Source organism: Myotis yumanensis, unplaced genomic scaffold, assembly GCF_028538775.1.
Source record: "Myotis yumanensis isolate MYYU_CA2020_CCGP unplaced genomic scaffold, mMyoYum1.0.hap1 SCAF_5, whole genome shotgun sequence".
Classification (NCBI taxonomy): Eukaryota; Metazoa; Chordata; class Mammalia; order Chiroptera; family Vespertilionidae; genus Myotis; species Myotis yumanensis.
The window spans coordinates 28,670,174-28,690,273 of NW_027223756.1; the positions used below are offsets into that span (position 1 = coordinate 28,670,174).

Sequence of the window (20,100 nt, forward strand, 5' to 3'; positions counted from 1 at the left end):
GAAGATGGCAGGGACCGCGCAACCGCGGCGCTGGCGGAAGGAGAGGGGAAGCAGGAGGAGCTCCGCGCGAGGGAAAGGCGGGGCCGAGGGAGGAGCGGCCAGGGGCGGGGCCGGGCCGGGGCCGAGGGAGGAGCGGCCAGGGGCGGGGGTGGGGGCGGGGCCGAGGGAGGGGCGGGGCCGAGGGAGGGGCGGCCGGGGCGTGGCGAAGGGATGGGCGGGGTCAGGGGAGGCGGGGCGGGGAGCGGGGCGGGCGAAGGCGAGGGTGTTATCTGGGCTGAGAGCCAAGGGAAAGCGCCACAACCTTATTTTCTCCCCAATTCTAGGAAAGAAAGTACAGGAAGTACTGTACTCATGAAAGAAAGAAAGGCCCTACCAGCGGTTCTCAACCTGTGTGTCGCGACCCCTTTGGCGGTCGAACGACCTTTTCACAGGGGTTGCCTAAGACCATCCTGCATATCAGATATTTACATGACAATTCATAACAGTAACAACATTACAGTTATGAAGTAGCAACGAAAATAATGTTATGGTTGGGTCACAACATGAGGAACTGTATTTAAAGGGCCAGAAGGTTGAGAACCACTGCTAGCTGGTTTGACTCAGTGGACAGAGCGCCCGTGGACTGAAGAGTCCCAGGTTCAATTCCCACCAAGGGCACATATCCAGTTTGCCGATCCCCAGTAGGGGGCGTGCAGGAGCCAATCAATTTGATTCTCTCTCATCATTGAGGTTTCTATTTCTCCCACTCCCTTCCTCTCTGAAATCAATAAAAATATACTTTAAAAAATAACATAAAAATGATAAATTTGTTTAAAAAAAAAATAGAGAAAGTAACTCAATCCCGACCTCTGCCGCCACAGGCCAGTAGCATCACCTTCCACTCAGCAAACTTTCCCATTCCTAACACACCCAGGAACATTCAAAAATAGCCCGAGCTCTAGGAAGATATGGGATACCATTTCACCAATAATTCATCGTGTTATTGGTGAGATATTATCTGTACCTCATTCACCCTACCCCAACCAGCACCCTTCACGTAGGCGTTGCCATGTTGAATGTTCGCGATAACAATTTTCCCCATTTTACGCTGAGGAAAATGAGACAAATATTATTTTTTCACTGTTCTGCATAAAAGTGAGTTGCATTATTTTTAGAATAAAGTAATTCGCCAAATTTTGACCGCCACTGATTTACTAGGTTCTGGGGAAACACTGGTGAGTTTTTTAAAAAAATTTTTAATTGAATTTAGAGAGAGAGAGAGAGCAAAGGAGAGGGAGAAATAGAAACATCATGAGATATAGCATCAATCAACATCCATCTGAAGCCTCCTGCACGCCCTCTACTGGCGATCGAGCTGGCAACCTGGGCATGTGCCCTGACCGGGAATCAAACCAGTGACCTCTTGGTGTATGGGTCCACACTCAACCACTGAGCACACTGGTGGGGCCCAACATTGGTGAGTTTTAAAAGGTGTTCCTTGATCTGGCTGGTGTGGGTCAGCAGTTAGAGCAGAGGTTTGAGGGTTCAATTCCCGGTTAAGGGCATGTACCTGGGTTCTATACTGCCCTATTGGGGCACGTGTGGGAGACAACCAGTCAATGTGTCTCTCTCACATTGATATTTCTTTCTCTCTCTCACTTTCTTCCCTCCCTTCCACTCTCTCAAAAAAGCAATGAAAACAAAAAATAGCAGAAGTTCATAAATCTGAGGCCCAGAAACTTTCCCTGCTGTAGACCAATTCCAGCACGTCATAATTTTAAGAGTTTCATCAAAAGATTGATGAGACTTGGGGACTCAACAGGGTTGAGTCACACATGTAGTCACCTGTTGGGAATGGCTAAAGGCATTTCCCCAAACCTGAATAGGAAACTGCTTGTGGCTGCCAGACACTTAAAGGGCATCTTAATCTACATGTTATTGCCTCCTACTGGCCAAACACCTGAACAGCCATAGGCTATTCCCCATTCTGACAATGGATTCTGTACCCTCTGAAACCTTACCCTTTGAAGTGTATTATCTCCACCTTGCCTTAGGACAAATTGTGTTAATAAAAGCAAGGGTCCTAGACAAGGAGGCACTCTTCAGTTCCTTTAGCTGAAGGTCCTCTGGCCCCCAATGCCTTTCAAAATTATATCTCGTCTCCGGACTCTTTATTAGTCTCTGGATTCCTATGTCATCTACGCGCAGAGCCTTTTCCAGATTCCTGAACCCTTCTTGATGCTGGGACATGAAACCCGGCATAAATGGACGCCCGAAGTGGGACCTTCTGAACCCTGGAAGACAACCTCTGTGGATCTGGGATTCCATTCCTGGCTGTCTGAGCAGGGTGAGTGTACTGCAGGGTGAGTGTATTTAACACTGAGCTACATTAACATCTTGGGGGCAGCGAGAACAGCACCAGGTGTTAGACCTGTGGGGTCAGATTGGTCCTGGGTTCAGCAACCTTGGTACTTGAGTTCTGGCTAAGAAAGAATTCAGGGCCAAGACTCAAACTATAAGAGAACATTCATTTAGAAAATCACAGAGGTAGAAGTAATTTGTAGAAGTGGGCATAGGAAACAAGTTATAGAGGTAAAAGAAAGGGCCCTTAGAACTTAGAAGTGAGGAAGGTAAAGGTGACATGCCTGGGGAATAGGTAAGAGAGTAGGAAGGGAAAGGCCCTGGCATGTTCCCAGGAGGGAGAGCGCACTGGGTCCTCCATCCTAAGGGTTTTAAGGATGAAGATTTTAGGGGAGGTCCCAGGGGAAGATCTCAATAGCATATTCAGTAGTTTTCCAGGTCTAGATCTCTACTGATTGATTGGTCAGTGCCAGGGCAGGAGGGTCACTATTCAATGCAGCTGGTCCTAAGGTTAGCCATGGTATTACTTGTCTGGTTTTGCTGTCTGGAGCTGAAATAAAACTGAGGCCTAGATGTTACCTCTAGAGAGGAAAGGTCAGGAGGTCCAAACCACATGGCCAGTGATATGATAAGGGAGGAAAGATCATCCTGCAGATGAGGTCTCACCCTACAATTGCCCATTGCTAGGCACTGGGGCTTCCCACCCTATGGAGCTTTCTGTACCTGGACCATAATCCTTGCTCTGCTCACATCTGTCTAACTGCCTACTACAACCTGGTCTGGCCTTGGGCATGGCTCAGGTATCAGGGCATTTCCAACAGGACACACAGGGGGAAATGAGGCCTTCTTTTTTTGATTGGGGATGGATATGAAGCTATTTCTGGAAAATAAAAGAATTCAAACATTTTTCACATAAGCTCTTTCCCCAGAAATTCAGAGGCGGAGAACTGGGAGGAACATTGTAAAAGTGTTAACAAAAAAACTTCCATGGCTGAAAGCTTTTTTATTTTATTTATTTTGTAAAGGATTTTTTTAAAAATATTTTTTTATTGATTTCAAAGAGGAAGGGGGAGGGAGGGAGAGATAGAAACATCAATGATGAGAAAGATTGGCTGCCTCCTTGTGCCTGCAACCCAGGCATGTGCCCTTGACTGGAATGGAACCTGGGACCCTTCAGTCCGCAGGCTGACACTCTATCCACTGAGCCAAACCAGCTAGGGCTGCAAGCTTTTTCAAAATAAAGGTGTTTATGCTAGCCAGAAAAGGACCAGGCCCTGGGGCATGAAGTCTAAAACACCAGCAGCATGGCTAGGTGGGGAAGGCAACATATTCATTATCCTGGAGTTGACAGGCTCTTTCGTACATTATGTTTTGGGGAAGAAAGATGTAAGTTGTTTAAAAGAATTTACATTGGGCCCGACTAGTGTAGCTCAGAGGTTGAGAGTTGAACTAGGATTCATGGTAAGGGCACGTGCCTGGGTTGGGCTCGATTCCCAGTAGGGGGCATGAAGGAAGTAGCCGATCATGATGTTTCTCTCTGGTTGATGTTTATATCTCTCTGTCCCTCTCCCCTCCCCCTCCGCCCCCAATCAATAAAAATAGTTTTATATATATATATATATATATATATATTTAATATATTTTATTGATTTTTTACAGAGAGGAAGGGATAGAGAGTTAGAAACATCGATGAGAGAGAAACATCGATCAGCTGCCTCCTGCACACTCCCCACTGGGGATGTGCCCGCAACCAAGGTACATGCCCTTGACTGGAATTGAACCTGGGACCCTTCAGTCCACAGGCTGACGCTCTATCCACTGAGCCAAACTGGTCAGGGCAAAAATATATTTTTTTAATAAAAGAATTTACATTGGTTATAGATAAGGGGAGGTGAGGAAAGGTGAGGTGGAGATAGTTCTATGATAAGATGCACAGTCTGTAAAAAAGAAATATTTACTGCTTTTTTAAAAAAAAATCCTCAGCCCTAGCTGGTTTGGCTAGTGGATAGAGCATCAGCCTGTGGGCTAAAAAGTCCCAGGTTTGATTCCGGTCAAGGGCACATGCCTGGGTTGTAGGCTTGATTCCCAGAAGGGGGCATGCAGGAGGCATACAATTAGTGATTCTCTCTCATCACTGATGTTTCTATCTCTCTCTCCCTTCCTCTCTGAAATCAATAAAAATATACTTTAAAAATCTTCTAAATCTATAAAAGCCCAGTGACTGGAATGGTGGAATGACCAGAACGACCAGTGGCTATGATGCACACTGCAGCAGCCAAACACCCTGATCCAGGCCCCCAACCCCACCTGGCCGGCCCCCAACACCCTAACCAGGGTGGGGCTGGCCGGCCAACCACCTGCAGCCCCTCCCCCTGGCCAGCGCAGCTCAATGGGCCCCCATTGGGGTGGGCCAGCCGGACCCCACCCATGCACAAATTCATGCACTGGACCTCTAGTAAATAAATAAATCCTCACCTGAGGATATGTTTTGATTGATTTTGAGAATGAAAGAAAGAGAGAGAAACATCAATCAGGTTGCCTCTCCCACACGCCTCAACCAGGAATCAAACCCACAACCTAGGCATATGGCCTGACTGGGAATAAAGCCCATAACCTTTTGGTGTATGGGAAGATGCCCCAACTAACTGAGACACCCTGCCAGGGCAAAATATTTACTACTTTTGCTTGGTTACAAACCACAGTCCTAAGTGTTCATGTGTATGCAGGGTGCAATGGTCTGCTGGTTGGATAGGCATCTGGAGGTTCATTCAAAACTCCAGCACACATTCAGGAATGTGAACAGTCTTTTGTTATTTGGTCCATAGCTATTAATTGGTTAACTATTTCTATCTCTTTCTCTCACTCTCTGGTCACTGTAGTTTTTATTTAGAACATTTCAGAATTTTTCTCTTGTCAAAGGATAAACCCTATCCCACCCACTGGGATACTTTTTCTTTTTCTTGTCAAATCAAGTGCATTACTAATTAATCCTCACTTAACATTCATCCAGCCCTTCCTTCCTAGGACACAGGAATTGTGTTGGGGGAAGGCAAGGGAGAACTAGGTGAAAGTGGGAAAATCTATTATAATAAAAACATAATATGCTAATTAGACCGGACAGCCAACCTACCTTCCAGACATCATTCTGGAGGTCCTTCTGGATGAAGCCGCAGCAGTGGGGGCCTGGGCAGAGGCGGTTAGGGGAGGTCAGGCAGGCAGGCGAGTGCTTAGAGGCGATCAGGCAGGCAGGCAAGCAGTTAGGGGTGATCAGGCAGGCAGGCAGACATCCCCCAAGGGATGCCGGATTGTGAGAGGGTGCAGGCCGGGCCAAGGGACCCCCACCCACGTGCACGAATTTCGTGCACCAGGCCTCTAGTTGTGTTATAAATATCTAGTTTCTCAATTTCAGACTGGGGAAATGAAAACTATAAGAGTACAAGTGGCTTGGCTAATGTGTTTCTATTAAACACCTCTACTTAGGAAAGCTATTAGTTTCAATTAAAAAACACATTTATTTGAGAGAGAGAGAGAGAGAGAGAGAGAGAGAGAGAAGCATTGATTTGTTGTTCCACTTATTTATGCCTTCATTTGTTGATTCTTGTATTGCCCTATCTCCCGGAACCTTGGCTTATCCAGATGATGTTTTTTTTGTTTTGTTTCATTTTGTTTTGTTTTTTTCAGATGATATTTTAACGGAACTACTCAGCCAGAGCTTGAAACCTAGAACTGTATTATTTATTACTAAAGGCCCAGTGCACAAATTTATGCATGGGTGGGGTCCAGCCACCCCCATCAGGATGGGTGGGGGCTGATCAGGGGCGGGGCTGGTCAGGGGGAGGGGCTGCAGGCGGTTGGCCAGTGGGCCCCGCCCCCTGGTCAAACTCCCTGTTGAACTCTGGACAGAGGGGACAATTTGCATATTAGTCTTTTATTATATAGGATTGTTTTTATTGATTTAAGAGGGAAAGAAAGGGTGAGGAAGAGAGAGAGAGAGAGAAAGGTGGGGAGTGACCAGAAAGAAACAACCAGTTGTCTCCCTCACCAGGGCAAACTGGGTATGTGCCCTGACTGGGAATCAAACTGGGGACAACACTCAACCAACTGGGCCACACCAGCCAGGGCAAAAGCTATAACTTTCTTAATCAACGAAGTTAAACAAAGAACAAGTCAGGAAATAAAAAGGGGGAAGGAGAGTTGTTCTTCAGATAAACTTCCCTCTCTTGAATTTATTTCCAGCCCTTCGAGTGAATAGTTGAAGTTTGCAATCTCTTCCACAAAATATCCAGTTAAATGTCCAACGATAGTCAGGGGATTGGACTTGGACGACAGGAGGTTAATAGTAACCATCATGACTAGGGAAAAGCCAAGGAAACTACCCAGATTGAGTCGTGGGATATAGGCAGGGGAGGCAAGAGTCCTGGTGGGCTGGGCCAGCCAGGCTCAGTGGTTGAGCATCCACCTATGAACCGGGATGTTAGGGCTGGATTCCCCCTCAGTGCACACTCCCGGGTTTCAGTCTTGATCCACAGACATGCAGGAGGCAGTTGATCAATGATCCTCTCTCATCATTGATCTTTCAATCTTTCTCTTTCTCTTCCTCTCTGAAATTATATATATATATATATATATATATATATATATATATATATATATATAATTTTTTTAAAGGGTCCTGGTGGGAAGCACCAGGGATCTTCCTTTCTCCAAACCCACCAGACAAGCTGGGGCTCCTGAGTCATCAAGACTGCCTGGGGCAGAGCAAACTAGAAGACCTGCGTGGATCCTTCCTGTTAGGTCCCTCCTCCCAGCAACATCCTTCGTTACAAAATTTCCGGAAGGTTATAAAAAATGGAGCGGCGAAGGGAGGTGGGGAGTGACCAAGGTTCACAGAGGAGGGAACACAGTGACGTTCCTGGGGCTACAAAAACCCTCAGAGGCTGCCAAAGGGTGTGTGGAGCCTGGAGGCAGTGCTGCCATACAGGAAAGAAGCCAGAGCCCTTCCCAGAGCCCTGAGGACCTATCGACCATGGTGAGTGTACGGTCTTGGGGCCGAACAGGGGCTGGCTACTCGAGGAATCCCAGGGACCGCTGGGGCCGCCCTGACCTCCGCTCTCTTCCCAGGTGCGGGCACCCTGTCGGCTGCTGCTGCTGCTGCTGCCGCCACTGCTTCACGTCTGGGCGACAACGTCAGAGCCCTGCGAGGTGGACGACGACGATGTCCGTTGCGTCTGCAACTTCACGGACCCGGAGCCCGACTGGTCCAGCGCCTTCCAGTGTGTGGGTGCCACGGAGGTGGAGATCCGTGGCGGTGGCCGCAGCCTGAAAGAGTTTGTAAAGTTCGCCGGCATCAACCCGAAGCAGTATGCTGACGTGATCAGGGCTCTGCGCGTGCGGCGACTCACGGTGGGTGATGCACAGGTTCCTGCTCTGCTTCTGTTCTCCCTCCTCCATGGGCTTGGGTCCTCCCGCCTCAACCAACTCACCCTCGAGGACTTGGAAGTGATCGGCCCGACGCCGCCACCGCCTCTGGAAGTCACTGGACCTGCGCTTTCCAGCCTCAGTATCCGTAACGTGTCGTGGGCAACAGGGGGCGCCTGGCTGGCGGAACTGCAGCTGTGGCTCAAGCCCGGCCTCAAAGTACTGAAAGTTGCGCAAGCACCCTCGCTCGCCTTTTCCTGCGCAGACCTCGGCACCTTCCCCTCCCTCACCACCCTAGACCTGTCTGACAATCCTGGCCTGGACGAGCGCGGGCTGACTGCGACTCTCTGTCCGAACAAGTTTCCGGCCCTCCAGGAGCTAGCGCTCCGCAACACTGGGATGCAGACTCTCGGCGGCGTGTGCGCGGCGCTGGCGGCGGCAGGAGTGCAACCGCACCACTTGGACCTCAGCCACAACCCGCTGCGCGCCACCGCACCGGCCGCTCCCAGGTGCATCTGGCCGAGCGCCCTGAGCTCTCTCAACCTGTCATTCGCTGGCCTGGAGCAGGTGCCTATAGGTCTGCCGGCCGAGCTCAGCGTGCTTGATCTCAGATGCAACAGGCTGAACAGAGAGCCGCGGCCAGATGAGCTGCCCAAGGTGAGGGACCTGATGCTGGCCGGGAATCCCTATCTGGACCCGAAGAACTCTGGTGTGGTCACAGCCTGTGAGCGTTTGTCTCAGGCCCTGGGGGTGTCAGGAAGTATCCTGCTGCTTCAAGGGACCAGGTCCTTGGCCTAAGGCTCAGGAGAGAAGAATGGATTGGCTCAGATTGCCCTGGTTCCCGAGCAGCCTCCTCGGGACCTCTCAACCAACCACTTCTCTGCCCCCAATTCATTAAAATCTTAAACAACGGTCCTTGTCATTCACTGAACAGGTGTTTGCTGGGTGTCCGCTATGTGTTGGGCACAGTGCTGGATGGGGAATCCATTATACTGAGACTTTCTTTATCCCAACTCCCCAGAAACCACACCTAGCTAAGTAAAGGACTTCAGGGGCAGAGAGGCAGGGAAACGTTGTCTATCTAGGGCTGTGTAGAAGAAATAAGGAGTTTCTGTGCAATCCAGGCTTTCTGAGCAGAATACTGGTGCCTGTGTTAAAGGGTGTTGGAATAGTAAATAAACTAGGAAGATACATTCCTCCCTGTGCATTTCCCATGAGCCAGCTAGTCCCTTACAAAAACCCAGGGCCATTTGCTTTCTCTTTCTCACTCTCTCTCTCTCTCTCTCTCTCTGTGTCTCTGAGAGAGGAGGGCAGCTATGCCAGCTTTTCTACATAAACTCTGAGTTTTATATTTTAAGATTTTTCTCTTGCCGAAGAGAATAGAGCGTCGGCCTGCAGATTGAAAGGTCCCAGTTTTGATTCCGGTCAAGGGCATGTACCTGGGTTGCGGGCACATTCCCAGTAGGAGATGTGCAGGAGGCAGCTGATCGATGTTTCTCTCTCATCGATGTTTCTAACTCTCTATCTCTCTCCCTTCCTCTCTGTAAAAAATCAATAAAATATATTTTAAAAAAAAGATTTCTCTCCTGCTGTGGCTTCCACTGTGACATCTGATTGGGAATTTGGGCAAGGGGGAGTGATACAAGATGCTGTCATTAAACAGTCCATCTCAGAAACAGAGGTTTTGTGATTGTGTTAGCATATGTGTGTGTTGTATAACTGTTTCAGGCTGGCTCTTTGATTTGCAAATAGAATAACATCTTAGACCTTCACAGCTTCTTAGATCCATCACAAGGCAATTAACAAGATGTGCCCCTGATCCACATGATCTGAGACCCAGGACATCAACCAAGCGGTGCTGTTGTTCTTTCTAAGAGTTCCTTCTTCATTAAATCTAGGAGGCTAGATACCTGCCTCAGAGGGTGGGAGGAGGCATGCAAGCACAGCTCTCCAGCTTGCCCCAGTGTCCAGAACCACACTGATAAGAATGGAGAATGAAAATTAACTTTGATGGGAGCGCTTCGTGGGTCACTCGACCACAGACTCAAAGAATCCTCGGAACAGCTAAATAAACTGCCAACCTCAGTCAGGAAAACCCACTGGAGTATCCTAAAGGGGACTTCATCCAGCCTGTTGGGACATTTCTAGTATCAGAGACTTAACTACGTTAAGCAGTATCTTACATTGAATAGCTCTTTACCAAACAGTTATCGAGCCCCTGTTTCACCTCAGGCCCTGTGCTGGGAGCCTGGTGTACAAACATACATCAGAAACATCCATGCCCTTGGAGAACTCTCAATCCAGTAAGGGAGACATAAAAGGCAGTTGTGATTCAATGAGGGAAGGTGTGGTCCTCTGGAAGGCTGTACAGAAGGCAAGACATTTAATATGGGTCTTGTGAGGTGCATGCCATTTTCTCAGGAAGGACAGCCCAAGCAAAAATGGGCAGCATGTTAAAAGGCTCAGAAACCTGAAATTATATGGTCAAATCTGGGAATTATAACTGATTAGGTAGAGCTGAAGATCATGGTGATGGAAGCTGAAGCATTCATTCAAGTGCTTATATGTGTCAGGCACTAGGTTAAACCCTGTGAATATTGTAGGAATAAAGCAGAAGTTCTTGTTTGTACAGAGTTCAGATTCTAGTTGGCTGGTGAGGGTGAGAGGAAGATAATAAACATATCAGACTTTAATAAGTGCTATGAAAAGAAAGGAGACAGAATGTTGAGGATTGATATGTTATATAGGATTGTTAGGGAAGGCTTCTCTCTGATAGAGGATTTTTTACAGATATGCGAGTGAATTGGGAGAGAGAGCTTGAGAATATTGCGGGGGGGGGGGGTGAAGCAAGTACAAACATTCTGAGGTCTTTGAAATGTTCAAGAACACTATAAGGAGGTCAGTGTGGCTGAAGGCAAGTAAGCAGAGGTGGTGGGGAGAATGGTAAGAGATTGGAGAGTAGCAGGGCCAGATCAATGTAGGGCCTTGTAAAGCAATGCTACTCAAAATATGGTCCAAAGCAAGGCCAGCCTGCAAATTGTTTATTACTGCACTATGCGAGACAAGTAAAAAAGTCAAGAATAAGTATTATAAAACTTTATAAAATTTCACACTGCATATTTTATCATAGAAATATGATAAAAATATTTCTATCATATTTTACAAAAGTATCATCTGCAATGGATTGGAACTTTAAAACAAAAACTTGGACTCCTTGGAACTTTAAAACAAAGAGAGTTTGAGAAACACTTAAATATGGAGCCATCTCTCTCCTCTGACTTTAGAGGGCAAGTTTTCAGTCTTTCACTATTGAATATGTTATGTTCACTGGTTGGTTGGTTTTTAATTGATTTTTAGAGAGAGGAAAGGAGAGAGAGAGGAAGGGAGAGAGAGAGAGAGAGAGAGAGAAAAAGATATGTTGATGTGAGAGTGAAACATCAATTGGCCGACTCCTGCATAACCCTTACCAGGGATCAAGCCCACAACCTGGGCAAGTGCCCTGACTGAAAATCAAAACAGGGCAAGCTTTCGGTACATGGGACAACACCCAACCAACTGAGCCACATCAGGTGGGGTATGTTCATTGGCTTTTGTTGTTATTGTTTTTGTTAATCCTCATTTGATATTTTTCCATTGGTTTTTAGAGAGAGTGAAAGGGAGGGGGAGAGACAGAGAGAGAGAAACATTGATGTGAGAGAGACACATTGATTGGTTGCCTCCTGCACACCCCGACCAGAGCCAGGCGTCGAGATTACAACAGAGGTACATATCCTTGACTGGAATCGAACTCATGACCCTTCAGTCCACAGGCCGATGCTCTATCCACTGAGCCAAATGGGCTAGGGCTCATTGGTTTTTAAGATGAGAGAAATAGCATGGCTATATGCAGATGGGAATAATCTAGTAGAGAAGAAAAACTTGATGATTCAGGAGAAGGATGAGAGTCATGCTGGAGGACTGTCCTTTGAACAGATAAAAGGGCCTGGTGCCTAATTCACCAGTGGAGGGGTTAGCCTTAGTGCAAGCCTAGAAGCAATCAATTTATAGTCCAGGCTAGAAGGCAGGATATCTGGGCAGAGGTATTGGTGGGTAATTGTGGTAGCAGGAGTGTGTGGAACTTCTTTGAAATTGAAGCTCTAAATACAGATCTTCAAATAGCAGGCACCTTCTCATTATTCAGGAGTCAACTCAAATGTCACCTTATATGAAGGAGCCCCTCATACCTCATCATTTTCTTCATAGTTTTGATCTCACATGGAAATAATCTTCTTTATTTAAATCTTTTTGTTGTTTTTCAGTACTGTGCTTAAACCTCCACAAGAGCTACAGCTGTGCCAATCTTGTTCAATTCTGTGCCTGGCACATGGCAGGTGCTCCATAGACCTTTATAAAATAACTAGAAGCCCGATGCACGAAGATTTGTGCAAGAATAGGCTTTTCTTCTGCACTGGCGCTCCTGGGGAGACGCGGAGGGGAAGAGCTCCTGAGGCAGGCGGGAAGGACTGGAGAGGTTGGGTGCACTAGTGGCTAGTGCGTTTCACTTTCCCATTGTGAAAGTGGGATGCAACTGGCCCCCTTCCACATCCTCTTCCTCCTCCACCCTCCGCCTCCTGCCCGCTGGCCCACCTCCATGCCCATCGCCCCTCCCCTCTTTATTTGATGAGATAGGGAGGAGGGAGATCTGATAAGTTGGGTTATTGTGTAGGTGGCCTCTTTCATCTATTCAAAACAAAGCTGAGCTGCCTGCCACTGCCACCATGGCTGCCACCATTGCCCCTTGGCTGGCCTGGGGCTCCCGGGGTGCACTAACTGTGCACTGAGCAAGCTCCCGCACACGTCAGTGCCTGTGGGGCTGCTCCAACACTAGGGTTTTGTTTACCAGAGCAGTGGGGCAGGAGAGGGGTAGAGGGAGATGGCAGACACCGGGAGCTATGACCTCAGGCACCAGGGGGTTGCCTCTGAGGCCAGGGGCTGGGCCACAGGGAGGCTGCAAGGATGGTTGACAGATGTGGAGTGTGGCAGAGAGGCCCTGAGGAGGTGCGCTGCCCATAGGCCTGGTGGGCCACCACCATCTTTGCTGGGTTAATTTGCATACTCACTCCTGATTGGCTGTGGGTGTCGCAAAGTGATGGTCAATTTACATATTTCTCCTTTATTAGCTAAGACTAGAAGCCTGGTGCACAAAATCCATGCATGGGAGAGGGGGGTGTCCCTCAGCCCAGCCTGCACCCTCTCCAATCTGGGATCCCTCTCACAATCCGGGACTGCTGGCTCCTAACAACTGGCCTAACTGCCTGCCTGCCTGATTGCCCCCTAACTGCTCCCCTGCCAGCATGATTGACACTTAACTGCTCTCCTGCAGGCCTGATTGCCCCCAACTGCCCTCCCCTGCAGGCCATCTTCTGACAATGTGGGGCAGCCATCTTGTGACAACATGGGGATGGCCATCTTGTGATGATGTGGGGCAGCCATCTTGTGATGGTGTGGGGGTGGCCATCTTGTGGCGGCCATTTTCTCATGATGTGGGGGTGGCCATCTTGTGACGACATGGGGGTGGCCATCTTGCTATGTTAGGGCATGAGGGTCAATTTGCATATTACCTCTTTATTATATAGTATTGATTGAATGAATGAGAGGAGTAGCCTGAGGACTTTATTGCTGCCATGAGTTGAGAAAACAATGATGTACTTCACTAAAATTAAATAAAAAGATTTGCCTAAACTGAGGTTGGAGGCCATAATGTACATGTCATAGTTCCCGGTGCAAGGCATGTAGTGTTGTTTTTTTTATCTGATAATGTACAGCAGCCTAGAGGCAGGATTCATTAAAAATTGGGGGTGGGTGCACAGGGCAACCCTAGTGAGGCCCAAAGATTGAGGAAGTTGTACTGCTAAGGGCAAGGCTGAAAAATGTGCCCTAGATGGGAAGGAAGTGAGACAAGGAGTGGTGATGAACTAAGAGGAGCAAGGCATCCACTTCCACATGGCACAATGAGATGGGATATCCGGTGTGGTGTAACAAATTTTATACTTCAAGGGTAGAATTGGAGATCATAGGACTTTGTTTTCCGAGCCAAAATCGGTCTTCTGATAGCTTCCTCTTTTGTTCCTATCCTGTCATCTGGAACCACCTAGACATCAGTTCATTTCCTCAGAAATCCTTGTACCCGGAGTCAAGAGTTTTTGTTCCCTCCCACAGAGTCTTCTTTTCTGCAACACAACGCCCTCTGCCACTTCTTCTAATGCTCAGATCCCCTTCATTCTCTAGTTCACGAGAGGCCCTTTATGAGCCACTTAGAATGATCTGAGTTGAAAGTTGAGCAATGACTTTGATATTTTAATATTTAAGATTTTTCCTAGTTTCCTTTTATAGTATGGTATAGTGTATGATAGGTATGAAATTGTGGTGATGTATACTGTGGTTATGTATACTAGTAATAAGAAAGACTGCTTGATAAAGACATCCAAGAAAAGAAAATTTCAGTCCCATATCTCTCATGAATGTGGATGCAAGAACCCTCAACAAAATACTAGAAATCGACTCCTGCAATGCATAAGAAGAATTATATACCATGGCCAACTGAGATTTATTCCAGGAATGAAAAGTTGGTTTATATGTATATACTTGCAGTGAACATCCTGAAAATGAGCATTTAAAATTCCATTCACAATAACATAAAAAAGAATTTATTTAGGATTAAATATAACAAAAGAAGAGCAAACTTACACTTCTAAAACTGCAAAATATTGTTGAAAGAAATTAAGGAAGATCTAAATAAATGGAATAACATTCCATGTTTTTGGATCTTAATATTGTTAAGATGTCAATTCTCTCTTAATTGATCTACACAGATTCAATAAAATTTTAATAAGAATCTAAGCTGAGCCCGGCTGGCATGGCTCAGTGGTTGAGTATCAACCTATGAACCAGGAGGTTATAGTTCAATTCCCTGTCAGGGCACATGCCTGGGTTGCGGGTTTGATCCCCAGTGTGGGGCGTGCAGAAGGCAGCCGATTGATGATTCTCTCTCATCATTGATGTTTCTATCTTTCTCTCCTTTTTTCTTCCTCTCTGAAATCAATAAAAAAAAATTTTTTAAAAAGAATCTAAGCTGACTTTTTGTATAAATTGAAATGATGATTCTAAAGTTCATATGGATTTCCAAAGATGCTGAATAGACAAAACAATTTTATAAAAGAAGAACAAAGTTGGATTTCAAAACTTATTGTAAGGCAACCGTAATTAAGACAGTGTTGGCATACCATCCTTGGGGCACACCCAGTTGAATCTCCTTTTTGAGTGAATTTTCTTTCTCCTAAACTTTTAAGTCCCCACAAGACTTGCAACTAGGGGAACCATGGGCAGTGGCAGCTCATCTCATGCTAACCCCCTGAACCTGTCGCCAAAGCCCCCTTTTCTCTGACTTTTCAGTGAGCTGACAGCAGCCTCACTTTGGCTCACTTCTTCCCCATAATGTTTCTAGAGAGCCAAAGCAGACCTTTCTAGTCTCTCTCTTGTTGCTTTTCTATCCTAGGTCCTTCCTTGTTTCATGGTCCCCAGATTTAATAAACGTACTCTCTCCAAAACACACACACACACACACACACACACACACACACACACACACAGACAATGTTGTACTGGAATAAGAACAGAAACCAGCAGAAGAGAAGTGGAGTCCAGAAATAAACTCATGTTTCTATGGGCAGCTGTTTGTTTTTTAAACTCACCCGAGGATATTTTCCCATTGATTTTTAGAGTGGAAGAGAGAGGGAAAGACAGAGAAATATTGCTGTGCGAGAAATACATCAATAGGTTGCCTCTTGCACGTGCCTGACCAGGGCCTCGGCTTAGGAGGAGCCTGCAACCACAGTATGTGCCCTTGACCGGAATCGAACCCGGTCCGCAGGCTGACGTTCTATTCACTGACCCAAAGCAGCTAGGGCTGGACAGCTGATTTAGACCAGGATGTCAAGAACATTCAGTGTGGAGAGGCTAATCTTTTTAACAAATGGCACTGGGACACCTGGATATCCAGACACAGATGAATGAAGTTGGACCCTTACCTCAGACAATAATAAAAATTAACTCAAAATGGACCAAATAACTAAATATAAGACCTAAAACTGTAAAGCTCTTAGAAGAAAACACAGAAATTAATCTTCATGACCTCTGACCTGCAATTAATTCTTAGATATGACACCAAAATCAAGAGCAACAAAAGAAAAAAATTGTAGACTGAATTTCATCAAAATTAAAAACTTGTTTATCAAGATACATTATCAAAATGATGAAAAGACAACCCACAAAACTGGGAGAAAGTATTTGAAAATTATATACCTGATCAGGTCTAGTATCCATAATATATGTAGAGCTCCTACAACTCAGCAACAAAAAAGCCAACAATCCAAATAAAAAATGGGGAGAAGACTTGAATGAGCATTTTTCCAAAGAAGATATACAAAAGCCTGACAAGCACATGAAAACATGCTCAACATCGTTACTCATTTGTGAAATGCTAAAAGACAAACAACAATTAAAAACTGAGCAAAAAACTTGAGTAGATATTTCTATGAAGAAGCTATACAAATGGACAACAAGCATGTGAAAGAGGCTCAAAATCATTGGCCATTAAGGAAACACAAATAAAAAAACCTCAAGGAGGTACCACTTCACACCTATAGTCTGACTCTAATAAAAATAACAATAACTGTTGGCAAGGATGTGGAAAAATAAGAACCCTTATACATGGCTTGTGGGAATGCAAAATGATGCAGCCACTGGGGAAACAGTTTGGTGGTTCATCAAAAGTTAAATATATAACTACTATGTGACCCAGCAATTCCATTCCTTAATATGAAATGAAAGACATATGTTCACATAGAGCAGGGGTGGGGAATCTTTTTTCTGCCAAGGGCCATTTGGATATTTATAACATTATTCATGGACCATACAAAATTATCAACTTAAACATTAGCCTGCTATATTATATTCAGTCAAACATTTGATTAACTCACTCCTAATGCCTTAGCAGGGTCAGATGATTTCTCTGGCCTTATATGGCCCGAAGAGCCAGACATTCCCCACCCCTGACATAGAAAAATGAAAATAAGAAAAATAAAAATAGCCTTGGCCAGGTGGCTCAGTTGGTTGAAGCGTCATCCCCTACACCAAAAGGTTGCGGGTTTGATTCCAGGTCAGAGTACATACCTAGGCTGGGGTCGATCCTTTCCTTCCTTTCTCTCTCTTAACAATAAAAAAAAGAGAGAGAAACGTAAGTTCACATAGAAACTTACATTTGTAACAGCATTATTCGTATTAACTAAAAGGTGGAAGAAACCCAAGTGTCCATCAATGGATGATGGATAAACAAATTGTGGTATATACACACAATGGGATATTATTCAGCCAAAAGGGGTGTATGCTGATTTATGCCATAACTTTCACAGACCTCAAAAATTAGTGCTAAGTGAAAGAAGCCAGATGCTAAAAGTCACATATTGTACAATTTCTTTCAGATAGTATACCCAGAATAGGCAGATCTATAGCGACAGAAAGCTGATACTTGGAAAATGGAGACAGGGAAATGGGAAATGATTACTTAATGAATATGACACATTTTTGGAGGGTGATGGAAAAGTTTTGAAACTAGAGAGAAGTGATGGTTGCGCAACATTTTGAATACACTGTCAATGAACTATACACTTTTAAATGGTTACGTGTATGTATTGTGAATTTCATCTCAATAAAAAAAAAATCCAGCCCTGGCCAGTGTGTTCAGTGGTTAGATCCTCAGTCCACACACCGAGGGGTTGCAGGTTCAATTCTCTGTCAAGGGCACTTTACGTGGGTTGCAGATTCTTTCTGGTCCCTGTAGGGGCACCTGCTGGAGGCAACCAATCAATGTGTCTCTCTCACATCGATGCTTCTCTCTCTCTTCCTCCCCCTTCTTCTCTCTCTAAAATCAATTTTAAAAAGAGAAAAGAAAAAGTTAAATATAGAATTACCAAATGACTTTGCAGTTTCACTACTAGGTATGAAAACATATGTCCACACAAAAAATTGTATGCAAAGCTCATAGCAAAATCTATTTATATAAAAGCCTAATATGCAAATTCTCCCCTCAGGAGTTCGGCCAGGAGACCAGAAGTTCAATCACTTGCTATGACATGCGCTGACTACCAGGGGGGGTGGGGCGGAATGGAGGGAGGTCCTGCCTGGCAGCCAGAAGGCTCCTATTGGCCCTGATAGCCAGCCAGGCCTAGGGATCCTACCCATGCATGAATTTCACGCACCGGGCCTCTAGCTGGAGTCAACCCAAATGTTCACCAATAGATGAATAAATAAAATGTTGTATGTCCATTTTTATATAATAAAGAATTTAGCCAGTTATTCATGGTGGTTCCTGATAGCCTATGAGTCTCTGCCTTTGGCTTCTTCAGATTTATATATACAAATAAATGTTTTACTTTACTATAATAAAATTGTAGGTATAGGTACAATCCTGAGTTCTGTGAGTTGTTCTAGAGAATTATTGATCTGGAGGGAGTAGTGAAAACCTCCCTACTCAGATGTGTGGATGGCCTGGGGCCCCTCAAGCATGCAGCTGGTGCTTGACATAAGAGCAGTCTTGCCGCCGAAACTGGTTTGGCTCAGTGGATAGAGCGTCGGCCTGCGGACTGAAGGGTCTCAGGTTCGATTCTGGTCAAGGGCATGTACCTGGGTTGCGAGCACATCCCCAGTGGGAGATGTGCAGGAGGCAGCTGATCGATGTTTCTCTCTCATCGATGTTTCTGATTCTCTATCTCTCTCCCTTCCTCTCTGTAAAAAACCAATAAAATATATTTTTTAAAAAAGAGCAGTCTTGCCGAGGGCCGTGCCCTTAACCTGTGAAATTTAGTGCAACTCCACATAGTTGTTGTGAGGAGAAGTGGAATTTGCTAGAACAACTCTGACTCACTGAAATATTTGGTTTGGGAAGAGAAGGGATAAAAGGGTGGGGAATAAGGAACCTTGATTCCTGGGTGTCCACAGGTAATCCATGGTACAGAACAGCAGCCTGAGCCCACACAGGTTGTTAATTTCCAACAGTATGAAATGGAAGCTAGAGTGCCAGTAGGGACAAATTCTCTATACAATAGCCCCGTGTGAAGTATACACTGGAACTTAAAGCAAAAGCCCATGAACGGCTCTCAATGATGATGGCTGGGACATTGGACCAAAGAATTTCCATTTGAGGGAATATTACTAGCTTGCAATCACATTAACTGAAACTGCTCCTATACCTAAAACAGAAAATAATCTTAAACATGAAATACCCATGATATCCTCATACCCATGACCTTTTCTAATGGGTAGACCAGTGGACATTAGGACAGTGCCCAGAAGAGTTCCATAATAAGATGCAAATTGTTTGTGCAGGAACATGCTATTGGGAGAATGTAAAGAAATATCAGATTCCTCAGCAGGTATACCTTTTCTCCTAGGATTGACTTTGGAACCACCTGAGGAGCTACCAGATTCTTATCACCACCTGGACAGTCTCCTATGAGCTGCTCTCTATTGACCAGCAAAGAGCTGCTTGGTTTATAATAGCAGTTTCAAAGTGAACGTATGTTTGTAAGGCCAGCACTCTGGTTGAAGAAGGTAAAAAATCAGCTCAATAGGCTGAAATGCAGGCTGTTTGTCCCTTTGTTTGGGTTTTTTCTGATTCATGAAAAATAGTGTCATAAGTCAGTAAGAAATGGCCTGCTCATATGGTTAGGGCAATGGAAAACTGGCCTACTAAAGGGATGCCCATATGGAGCATAACTCTATGGAAACCCCTATGGAAATTTGAAGGATGCATTAAAGTAAAACATGTCAATGTCTAACAGAAGAACAGTCTTCCAGGATTGGAAGGTTGTTGGAACCAGTGAGTGGATTTCCTAGTATCTCCCTTGAGGTGGTCACCTGGGTCCATGAAATGGGTGGACATGGGGCTGCTGCAGTAATGCAGAGATGGGCTGAACAAAGCACAAAATGCCAACAAGAACTGTTCTGTCTGCCAACAAGAGAGGGAGGGAGGGAGGGAGGGAGGGAGGGGGGGGGGAGAGAGAGAGAGAGAGAGAGAGAGAGACTGAAGTTGCCCAGTGGTTGAGCATTGACATCGACCTATGAACCAGGAGGTCATGATTTGATTCTCAGTCAGGGTACATGCCCGGGTTGTGGGCTCAGAACCCAGTAGAGGGTGTGTAGGAGGCAGATGATCAATGACTCTCTCTCATCATTTATGTTTCTATCTCTCTACCTCTCCCTTCCTCTCTGAAATCAATAAAAAATATATTAAAAAGTACAGTGGCT

General features: G+C 45.6%; 1 protein-coding gene across 1 annotated transcript; it reads left to right on the forward strand.

Moving 5' to 3' along the window:
- The first annotated feature begins 7,124 nt into the window (after positions 1–7,124).
- On the forward strand, positions 7,125–9,404 carry CD14 (CD14 molecule). Its single transcript, XM_070414814.1, has 2 exons — positions 7,125–7,369; positions 7,462–9,404. The coding sequence occupies exons 1-2, from the start codon at positions 7,367–7,369 to the stop codon at positions 8,554–8,556; spliced, it is 1,098 nt and encodes a 365-aa protein (XP_070270915.1). The 5' UTR covers positions 7,125–7,366; the 3' UTR covers positions 8,557–9,404.
- The last annotated feature ends 10,696 nt before the right edge of the window (positions 9,405–20,100 follow it).